We start from the raw sequence: 11,303 nt of genomic DNA, 5'->3' as shown, positions 1-11,303 counted from the left end.
TTCTTCAGGCCCACGTCCGGCCCTGACCGTGGGTGACAGTCCGCTGTGGGTGCTCTGTGGAGGGGCTGAGGGCCGCGACCCCAGCCCGGCGCTGAGGGAGCCCCCAGGGAACCCCCACAGACCCGCGGCCCTGCTCCAGCCACCCGCAGCAGCCAAGGCCCACGCCCGGCCCGCCGCTGCCTCCGGAGCCTGCCGGCGGCGTCCATCGGTGCCCGCCACCCCCGCCCGTGCCCCTCGCCCGGGGGGGCGCGAGGAGCCCGCGGCTCCTGCCCGGACTCCGAACCCTCCACCCGCGGCCTCCCCCATCCCGGCGTGCACCGCGCCGCGGCCACTCTACCCGCCGTCTCGCTGGGCGGAAGGGGGTGGGGCGGGGCGGGCTGTGTTGTGTTGTGGTGCTGCCGCTGTTGTCGCCGGGGGGCGGGAGAGGCCAGAGGCCGCGGCGAGGGGCGGGGAAGGTGAGTGGCGGAGGGGTCCTCGGGCTGCGGGGGGGCCTCTCCTCTTCCTCCTCCTCTTTATTCTCCTCCGTCCCCTCCTGGGTCCCCGGGGACGGGGCGGGGCTGAGCCGTGCCGCGCCGGGGGTGTGTGTGGTGATTGGGGGAAGGATGGGCCCTGAGGGGGTGAGTCGGGGGGGGGCCTGGGGTGAGCAGGGGTAATGTGAGGCTGTGGGGTGCTTGAGGGAGGTGTGGGGAGGCGATGAGGGGAGTTGGGATCTGGGGGATGTAAGGAGGGGGTGGGGGTGAGCAGGGGTGATGCGTGTGTCGGGGTGGGGATCCTGTTGTATCGTTGTAGGATTTGGGGGTTCCTTGGAGTGCTTGAGGGGTGGAGGAGGAGGGCTTGGGCCGGGCTGGGATGTCTGGAGGTGAGCTGGGTTAACGCGAGGGTTTGGCACCTCTGGGATGGCAGTACGATCCGGGGGGGGCCGGGTGCTTGAGGGGTGTATGGATAGACTGGTCAGTACGAAAGTGTGCCCTCGTGAGACGGGTGGTTTTCAGGGTGTCTGGGTTTATTAAAGAGCGTGGGAAAGGGGTGCTTTGGGACTTTCAATGTGGGTGAGAAGAGGGGTAAATAGATTTTAGGTATGTACAATGTGATGAGTGGAACAGGATGGATATGGGAAGCGTCCTTAGTTACGTGGACTGGTATGGAGATGAGCTGATGGGCTTTAGGAGGCTTTAGGGTACGGGTTGGTGGGGGTGGGGGTGTATTTGGAATCAGATAAGGTGGCTGATGTTTCTGAGAGTTTAATGTAGGGGGAGAGCTTCAGAGCCTTACAGAGTTGTTACAGTGTGGTTTGGACAGGGGTTAGGAGCACCCTGAGGCAGTGCAGTTGATGGGGGAGCTGATTGTTGGGGTTTGAGTTTTGTGTAACACGCATTATTTCTGGTAATTCATAGCAGTATGTGTAGACAGGAGATCTGTGATGGTAAGGGTTTTTTACATTCTTCCCTTTGGGGATAAGAATAAAGCCCGTAGGGTTAGTAGGAACCTGTAGGCTCTTGATATCCACAAGTCCTGTGTTAAAAGTTGAGATAGCATCATGCTTTTGAGTTGGTTTTATTCACTGCTAAATCTGGAGAGTGGCCCTTGTTGCGCTGTAGCTTGGTCAGCGCTGCTGTGATCATTGAAGGAGAGCCGTTGGGAAGAAGCAGATGGATACGATTACTGCAATCTTAGAAGATGGGAAATTTAACAGCATTTTGGATTAGTTTTTTTTTATATATGCGAGAAGAGGATAAAATCCACCTCGTGACCCTGCAGAGAAGTAGTAACTCCCTCATGAACTGTGTCTCAATTGCTTTTCTCTTCTTGTTGGTTGAGACTGAAACCAGCACTTGAGCTGCAGCTCTATTAAATGTTTTGTGTTTGAGTCACCTGAATCTCTTTTGTATTCTGGCATCCCACTTGTAGCTGTCTGTAACCCTCTGAAGCTTACCTGCCTGAGGATAGTTGCGTTAGGTACAATAGTTACAGTCATGGATCAAACTATCATGTCTCCAGAAGACTTCACAGACTGCTTCAGGAGCCTCCTGGGCTATGGTAACATTCACTAAAGCTTTGTGCTCTTCCTTCAGTAGGAAGATCAGAACTTGACAAAATAGTGGGATGTTGTTGGGTTTGAAACTGTCCTGTGTGCCATCTCTAGAAAGAAGGGAAATGTGACTCTGAAGAGGGAGAGAAGACAAGTGCTTGAGAGAGATCCTGGTAGCAAGACATGCCTTGCAAGTGTTTTGCCATTCTTAGAAAGAAACTTCTGCTTTTGATGGTTAGATAAAATAATTTATTGAAGAACAGAATTTTTAAAATAATTCCCTCCATGAGCTATGTATGGGTTTGCATTTGCTTTCATAGCCTTTTGAGTAAATTGTTTCCTAAGTACAGACAATAAAGTAGGAGTTTGTCTAGCATTTGGAGAAGTGTGGCGCTTGTGAATTGCGTCTAATCTTCTTATTTGAAGGATCTTGCATAACAGTGTAGCAAAATGTAAGAGGTCTGATTAGGGCTGCCTTACTAATCCCTGTGTAGTCACTGGAGATAGTTGGCTGCTACTTAGGAAGCGAGGGATGGCGGAACTGCACTTCAGATAACTTCTTAGATGCCTACTGTGGAAATATCCTGAAGAGTCTTGTTTGTTATAAGACTGGTAAATATGTACTGTTTGTGTGAGTCTTAACACTAAACAGTTTTCTTCTGAAGTGTTGGTAGATGTACAGATGCTTCAAATAAAAAAGCAAGCTTTGTTGACTTCAGTCATAAATTATAACTTGTTCTTCTGAAACAATTGCTTAAGATATTTCTCAAGGTTTTGCCTTCATTGTGCCAGTAAAATAGCTGGCCTGACATGATGTTATTAATTCTGAATACAGCAAGATTTGATAACTGCTTAATCAAAAGACACAAGTACATTGTCAAAGTTCAGGACCTGAGTTCAAAGGCCTGCTGGGTAAAGTCAGTTGCAGATACTTTGGGCTGCTAATCATATGCAAATAGAAAGAGACTGGGGGAGGAAAGAGTGGGTCAGTCTGAAATAGTAAGATCATAGATTCGCTTGGTTGTGTACACACCTTGATCAGTCCAGTTAGTTGTGATAGTATGTGTTCACTTACGGGTAACGTGGCAACATTGGCTTGCAAGTAATTGGACTTTGAAGGGGAGTGACGTTAGTAACTGTTATTTGCCATAGGCACAGAACACCTTCTGATGTGCGTGTAGCAAGAGACTGGTGAAAAAGGAACAAGAAAACCCAAAGCCTCATTGAGGTGCAGTGCCAGAGTAGGTGGGCTGGGGGAACGTGGAAGAGGAAAGGGCTAGATGAGTCTGAGCGATAGGTGGTTGGTGATAAGAGTTACACAGAAGACAGATGAACCAGTTGCATTAATTTATTTTTAGGCTTTGCCCTCTTCTGTGTGGTGATGTTAGCTCTTGCCTCTTTTAGCTAAGCCTGTGCTACATTTCAAATAAACCCCTGAATTACAAAAAACTTTTTTTTTTTTTTTTTTTTAAACTCCTCAGAAGTCTTTGCAGGAACTGTTCTCAAATCCCACACCTTTTTGCGCACTTGGGGAGTAGGGTGTTACCTATGCAAATATTCTTTAGACCATGTAAATGGGAGTTCTGTAAGAACCAGTGAACACATTTCCGGTTGTTTTGCCTTGAGGTTGTGCTCATCTGCTCTCTGTTAAGATTTGAGTCGCCACGTCAGCCTTTCTCTCTGTTGGGGATGTACCTTTCTTTTATACACATTTACCTGTTTTCACAAGACCAAAAGGCGTGTAAGAGATCTATCCCACTTGCACTTACAGCTTGGTTGCATAAGCCTCATTTCCTTAGGCAACAAAACTAAAAATTGACAGGCAGGTAGATTTAAAAAAAAAATAAATCAAACCTTTTGGATGAATTCAGCAGTGGTAGTCTGATAGTACGATACAGCAGGTGTATCTTCAAGGAAGGAGCATTGACTCATTTCTCCAGTGAAGTCTGGCACTTGATTTGGAAGTCTGCCTGATGGTGACTGATACTAGATCTTTCACAGGAGAACAGAGATCTCTCTGATGGGCAGCTGATATTTAGTAAAAGCCTTATGCCCTGAAGCATGAAGGTTTGTATGTCTTGGAAGGCTATATACCTTTGTATGTGCAGTTGGTTAACTGCTGATAGTGGCGTAATGAGTTGAATAATTTCATAGGCTAGATACATTTTAGAAAATGTCTTTGGTTTCTAAGATCAGTGCCTTTCCATTTTCCTGGTCTTCTGGCTGTTTTTGAAAGGTAAATGAGAGTGTTCAACGTATTGCTTCTGCAGAGTTTGTCAAGTGGGATATTTTGGAGTTACACTTTGTGTGAATTGGCGCAGACAGGACACAGGAACAACCACAAGACCACGGATGAAATGCAAAGAGTAAGTTTATTCCCATTACCTTGCAACCCGAGGGATCTCCACAGCAACGCCCAGGTAGAGGCATGCAAGTGGGGACGTAGGCAGCGTGGAGCTTGGTCCTTGCTAGTCAGAAAAAGGAGAAGAAAGGAAAAATCTCGGGCCTGCTGCTTTTAGCTGTATATATCAGGGATTTTCACAGGCATACTTTTCCACAGTGCTTTGACCTTTCCCACAGCAGGGCAGGAATCTCAAGGGTGTTCAGTAAGATGCCTCTGAGTCTCTCACAGGCCTGTGTTATCTAAGCACAGACATTCTACCTGTCAAGCACACAAAGCTAAACAACAATTAGTGTGACATACGTGGTTTTTGGCACCCCAGCTGCAAGTCACTTGGGCGTGTTTACAGTCCTCCTCGCCAATCTTCTGTTGTATTCCCACGTAATTCATCAGCATTACCAATCGTTGACCATAAAACTGAACTGTTCTAAGCAACTGTACGTAGAAGTTAACTGTGTTAAAGTTAATATTTCCAAGTTGGCAATTTTCTTTTTTGTTTTCATTTCACTTTTATGTTTAAGTAGCTTTCTGCAGTGTTTCTTTCATGGCTGCTAGCACCACACATTGAAGATTGATGTGTTGTTTCAAGTTGACATGTAACAGCGTTGAATATTGCTGAAAGTCTTTTTGATGCATGCTGAAATGAAGTCAGTGGGCTTAGTTTGATTTTACAACTCAAATGACTACTGGAGAAGAACTGTGAGAGGGATAGAGGAAAAAAATTAACATCTAACGCTTTAATCTCCATTTTAAAAGTTCAAAATACTTTTCAAGTGATGTGCAATCTTCTGCAGTTTTAATTTCGTCTTCTAAAGAAACAAGTTATATGCAATTATGCTTTCTGTCAGTTCCTCTGACAGTTGTTAGTTGCTTTAACATGCTGGCACATTGCAGCCAACTTTGACAGAGGGATAGTTCCTACAAGTGACATGAAAATTATTCTTGTGGTGCAGAAACAAGACTCTCTTAGTGCTGCTCATGGTAAGAACTCAACTCTTATTAGACATTAGAGCAGCTCTACAGGCAAGAGAGTTGTGAATGCCTGAGCTGGAAGAGGCTTTGCTCTCTTACCTTCTTAGACAGGAAAACCACTTGATCACGTGACACGTTTCAAAGAAACTTTGAACATTGTAATGAATTGTTTGATACAGGGCTGTTTAAAGCAGTCATTCCCTCTATCAAAAGTTCGAGTTCACAGTGTGAATTTTTTTTCTTGCTTCATGTGTGTAGTTTGCCTGAAGCAGAGTAAATGCCTTTTTTTTTTCCCCTTTTTTTTTTTCCTTGACTTGTTTGTGATGATCACTTAAAGTCTGCTGATTTAGAACTGCTGTTTTACAAGAAGCTAGGTTAACTTAAAAGCTGTGATTGGGGCATCAGAAATATTTTGCATATCATTTCATAATGTCTTTGAATGCATCTAGGAATTGATATTCTGGATAAGAAAATAAGTTGTTTGTTTTCCTTTAGGCAAAATACTTTCTAGGATATGTTTACCCACTGCACCAGAGATCTTACATTGTAAATATGTATGTACATATAGGTTAGTTTTCTAAAAAGTTCATTATGGTTATCTTTCAGAGATTATGTGACCTGCTGCATTAGTCTTCTAACTTCTTGCACTGGATGCTCATGGTATGTCTGAAGGACAGATCTCTTGTGTTCTGAATGTACCAGGTAAATCCCAACAGTAACTTTTCATGGGAGATTGTGACCAGTTAAAGAGAAAGAAGTCAAGGGAGGGCAACTTTTATTCTATATTTAGTCCTAGTTGATTCTGTAAAAAGAACCTGACAGGCTGTAGCCTAGAATTTAGTTTTGTATTTGTGTGTTACACTAGGAAATCAGATAACTGCAACGCTAATGCAGTTATTTACAACACTAGTGAAGATGCCGTGTGTCAGTGGGAGTTAGCCGGTTTCCATAAATACCTTTAAGAACTTTACTCAGCGTTTCTGATGCTTGAGGTAACGCAGGAAGGAAAATAGTGATATTTTTCAGGTAGATAATTTCCTTGTCAAATCCGCTGTCTTACCTTTCTGTCTGAGAGAAGCAAAAAAGGGACACAGCCGTGACCTTTGAGAACAGTTTGACTGCCTTTCAATGGCAGTGGTGTTACAAGAGGTACTGTTTTGTAAACTCTTACCTTGACATATTTCTGGCTACCATATTGGATTGTAACTAACTAATATCACATCCATTAACCTAATTCAATATTTCATTTTCAGGTTGTCCTCATGAGTACTCCAGTGGAGAATGTCCATGATCTTTTTTGCCTGTGTGGTGCGGGTGAGGGATGGACTTCCCCTCTCAGCCTCCACAGATTTTCATTTCAATCAGGACTTTCTGGAATGCAGAAAGAGATTAAAGGTGTTATCCTCAATTCTGGCGCAGTATCCAAGTCGAGGCACAGCAAAAGGACGTGACCTCAGCATACAGTAAGTCCTTGCTTTTGTTTGTTTGGCTTTTTGACTTTAATTTTTGAAATGGTTGTCCTGGGGATTAGTTAAATTTTAGAGATTAGGTATATTCTATAGTGCCTAACTCCAATCTGAAATCCCACCATGCATGTCTAGGTTATAACCTCCAAGCAGGATTTTGAAACCTTATTTCTCAGCACCACAGCCACACAGCTCCTACTCAGTTTAGTAAGCATATGTTAAGATTGCTTATTTTAGTTGTCATTTTTTTGTAGCAAACGCTTTCTGCTCAATGGGCAGTCCGTGTTACTACTGGCAATTGGAGTATCTTAGACTTCTACAAATACCTTCCAAGATGGCATCCTAGTGCCTAGGAATTAGTTTAGTCCCAAACCCTTTTCTTCAGGGACGGTCAAGTCCTGCTGATGCCTTCTCTCAGGCCCCTGCAGGTCTGATTCTGGCTTGCACAGAACTGCCCTGACTCCCTCCTGCGTACGGCCCGCTCCATTTTCTGAATACCAGCAGGGTTCAAGTCTCTAGGAGGTCTTGGCTGATGGGTGAGTCTTGAGGAGACCTGAAACATACTGACAATAGCCAGTATGGAGAAATTATAAATCTTTGCTTTTATTCATTGGAGAAGGATCTGCTTGTCTTTATTTTAAGAAATTAAGGTTTCATTCAGAGATGAGAATTTTCATTTACTGTTGATTTTAGTTTAGTTCTAAAAATGAGTTTTAGCTTGTGATTGCATTTCTGGTTGGCAAATGTTAAAAAAAAAAAACTTAAAGTGACTCTGAGCAAAAGCTAAGTATCCCTTTTTTGGGGAGTGACTGGAGAAAAGATACATGAATTTACACTGGATCAATTGGAAAAGCAGAGATTAGCGTTTTAATTCCTTTTCCCTCAGAGTGAATTTATGCCCTTTAACGCTATCACGTTCTGCTGCTTTTAATCTTCTGTAGTCTTTGCAGAAGTAGTTATGCATCTGGCTCTGAAGTGAGAAGAGTGCAAACAGATACGTGGCAAAAAGGCTATAGATTATTGACAGCTGGGAAAAGGTAGTTTTTCACAGGTATGGTGTTGATCCTCAGCTGTGAGCTGGGGACAAAAGGAATTTAGGGAAAGTACCCAGTGTAACTAGGCTGTAATGGAGCTAATCAAAGCCATAAATCCCAAGTACGTAGTATAATGAATAAATAAAAATGTGATAAAATAGAAACCACAAGAATTTCTGTATAAGATGGATGAAGTATATAAATAGTAGAAAAGAGAGAAAATAGAGAGTAATTGTTCAGCTTGAAAACTTTTGTTTTATACTGAAATATTGCTACCAAATGGCTAACCTGTAAGGGAACATTTCCTCAGTCTTCTTTCAGAGATAATTACAAATCTGTAATTATGGTGGGGATTGTGGAAGTTTACTATCTGTGTTACGAGTGCTGACATCTGAACTAGGTGCCCTGACTCCCATCTTACTTAATGAAGCCTAGATGGGAGTGATTTCTCTCATCCTTAAGTACATGCCTACATTTTGGTCAGATGAATCCCCTGTTAAGTTTCCTGGAAGGTTTTGAGCCATCTCTAAGTGGATACTTCTGCTAAATATGGGTTCAATGTTAGAGGGACCCGCTTAGCAGTAGAATTTTTATTGTGCTGTTTCTGGTACAAACTCATCTTTATTTGTAATGGATGACTTAGCAGTAACAGTGTTTGAATATCTTGGTTTGTGCAAGTTAAAAAATAACTCTACTGTTAACACAAAGTTGTCATATTTGAAGGGAGCAAGGAGTACATCTGCTTGCTTCCTGTGAACAAGCTTGCTTGTTTTTTACTTTTGTTTGTGGAAAGCTACTGTGTTTTCTTTCAAAATCTTGCCTGTGATGTTTTCTGGACATGTCTTTTCTTATTAACATGATTTAAAGCCAGCCTGTGAAGAGAACATCCTCAATTTGAACTGAGGTAGCAATTTAATAGAATCCATATTGTGATCTGTAGTATGCTAAGGCGTACTGGATGAGTTAGGAATGAGGGTTAGATCTACAGGGGCTGCAGGACTATTACAGCAGTGCAAACAATGTATTTTTTTGCAGTCTCTACATTTTGTTTTGACAGAAAGCACAGTTTACTTCTCATGTTCAGCATGACTCTCTTACCTTTTTATGTTGATGTTACTTCTTTTTTTTTTTTTTTTTTTCTATTTTAGTTTCGTTTCTTCTGGGGATATTGCCTGCATGGCAATCTGTTCCAGCAATTATTCAACCATCATGGCATTTTGCTTCCTGGAAGAGCTTCAGTGGGAATTTGCTGCTTCCTACGATACAACAAGCATCAGTTTAGCTTCCAGACCATATGCTTTTCTCGAATTTGGTTTGTAACTTTGTTCTCTAATAGTAAGAATTCTGTGTCTGCTACTTTTATGATGCTAAACAATGTCTCCTGACCAAAGCCTGATCATAAAAATGAATCTCTGTGTGTGTGCCTTTGCATACATGTGTAGGAGAAGGAGATCGTGTAATTGCCTTAAATTGTTGGTTTTACAGTTCCTGAGAGCCCTTGTATTAGATCAACAAAATGCTGTGGCGATTAATAAAACAAGCACAGAAGGAAAAAAAAATCCACACCTCAAACACTTTCTAGCTTAATTTAAAAAATCTGACAAGCGGAGACAGATGGGTAGAGGAAAAAAGGGAGACAGAATAGATTATTATGGGCAGCTTTACTTCTGGCATGACTTAGATTCACATAATACTTCAGAATCATGCCTAGCGTTTCTTTTTTAACCTGATACAAGTGGTTTTCTTGCTAAGTAGTAACTGCTGTACTGTATGTGGCACATCTGAAAAACACAATTCCCTTGCAGTGAGAAACTGTTTTGTGGGAAAGGATAAGATATTGCAGTGGGTTAGCACAGTTCTATCCAGATTTTGGTAATACTGTTAAGCTCATGCTTAAAAGATTGAGAAATCCACAAGGAAAGCATGTTATACAGCCATCTTGTATTTTGTGTGGAGTCCCTGCAGGGCATATTCCAAGAATGATGTAATTTTACACTGAGATCCAAATTACTTCTTTTTTTAACTTGAGTAGGAATTTGGGAATTTCTAGCCTCTTGTAACTGCACAAGGCTTTTTAAAGAACAAATTGCTTTTTTTTTTTTATTATTATTTTTACTATTGTACTGTGTTTTGTTACTGAGTCTACCTAATGTTGCTGTGTGAAATTTTATTTTTTTTTCCCCCTCCTTTCCTGTGTTTGGATCAAAGATGCACTTGATCTTAGCCTTTTGCCTGGTAGTTACAGATAATTGTAGCAAGCTGACTTACTGAAAAATCCTGTATTTTACTGTAAGGAATGCTTATGGCACTGTGTATTCTAGCACAACATAAAGTCCACCTGTGTGGTCTCAAAACTCGTGCGTAAGCTATTACATATGTGTCATATCCAGTAGCAGCTGTGGTCACCCTATGCAAATCTTCTAGTGTAACAATATCTTAACGATATGGATTTTACTTACAGGATATCTTAGCAAAATAAATGTTTCTGCATTTTAGCTTCCTAAGCATTTGAAATAGCTTGAATTTGCCAATATCTTTACACAATTAAATAGGAAGTAGCTGTATCCACAGTGAGATACTTCATCCCTGGAGGTATGAGCAAGTCATACTTGGACAAATTCTCTGCTTAGCCTCAGTGCAACTCCTGTCAAACCAGCAGGGTGATCTGTACATAGATCTGTGGCTTGGATGTTGGTGGAATCACTTTGCCCGTCAGAGTTGCTTCATGATTCAAATATAGATTGAATTACTTTATCTCTCTGCTGGAAAAAAAACTAATGCTTGTCATTGTTAAAACACAATATGGAATTGCTTCTCATGGTAGTTCACGGGTAATTTAAGATACGTGTTAACATGGACCCTGGAATATGAAAGCTTGTTTTCATTCCACTGGTAGGCAGGATGTTGAGATTTAAAGTATCCAGAAGGGAGTGGGTGTGATACAAAATACCTAGGAGAGGTATTTTTTCTTCCCTAACCAGCAGTGGAATTTTATACCTGAAACTAATAGGAAAAGAAATGAAGGAAGAAATGAAAAACAATCAAAAAAGAATGCCATGGTTTGATTAATAATTAACTAAGGCACTTAACTTTTGCAGAGCTAATTGAAGCCTGTTTTATATTGTTTCAGATAACGTTATTCAGAAAGTGAAATGCCATTTTAACTGCACGAGTAGCTCTCAAATGAATGCCAACTGGGAGAAGATTGAGGAGGAGCTGAAGTTCCAGCCCCCAGTTCAGCTGAAACTGGAGGATACGGAGTTGATGAATGGGATGACTAATGGTGGGCATGCAGGTGTTCATGTGGAGGTTGGTAAGTTACTACTACACACAGGTGACTGTAGACTTCCTGAACCTAACTTTGCAAATGACAGAAAAACATGTAACAGCAGTCGTTCCTT

The 11,303-nt window shown here is 42.1% G+C and overlaps 1 protein-coding gene across 13 annotated transcripts in view; it reads left to right on the top strand.

Annotated features, from left to right (window-relative positions):
* Window positions 1-386: 386 nt before the first annotated feature.
* The window catches only part of SEC22C (SEC22 homolog C, vesicle trafficking protein), a 36,931-nt gene continuing 26,014 nt past the window's right edge, over window positions 387-11,303 (top strand). For 10 of the 13 annotated variants that reach the window (XR_012628123.1, XR_012628031.1, XM_074862254.1 and 7 more), the window contains exons 1-6: window positions 387-455; window positions 4,300-4,395; window positions 6,009-6,104; window positions 6,656-6,865; window positions 9,051-9,214; window positions 11,033-11,215. Coding sequence is in view for 11 of the 13 variants with exons in the window: in XM_074862254.1 (XP_074718355.1) it covers window positions 6,684-6,865; window positions 9,051-9,214; window positions 11,033-11,215 (529 nt within the window). In the remaining 2 variants the exon portion in view is untranslated. The remainder of the gene's footprint in view (window positions 456-4,299; window positions 4,396-6,008; window positions 6,105-6,655; window positions 6,866-9,050; window positions 9,215-11,032; window positions 11,216-11,303) is intronic. The other 3 variants (XM_074861415.1, XM_074861592.1, XM_074861507.1) reach the window with 3 other exon arrangements.

Source organism: Strix uralensis, chromosome 1 (assembly GCF_047716275.1).
Source record: "Strix uralensis isolate ZFMK-TIS-50842 chromosome 1, bStrUra1, whole genome shotgun sequence".
Lineage (NCBI taxonomy): Eukaryota > Metazoa > Chordata > Aves > Strigiformes > Strigidae > Strix > Strix uralensis.
The sequence above is the reverse complement of the archived record's forward strand: the minus strand, read 5'-3'. Positions and strand labels throughout refer to the sequence as shown.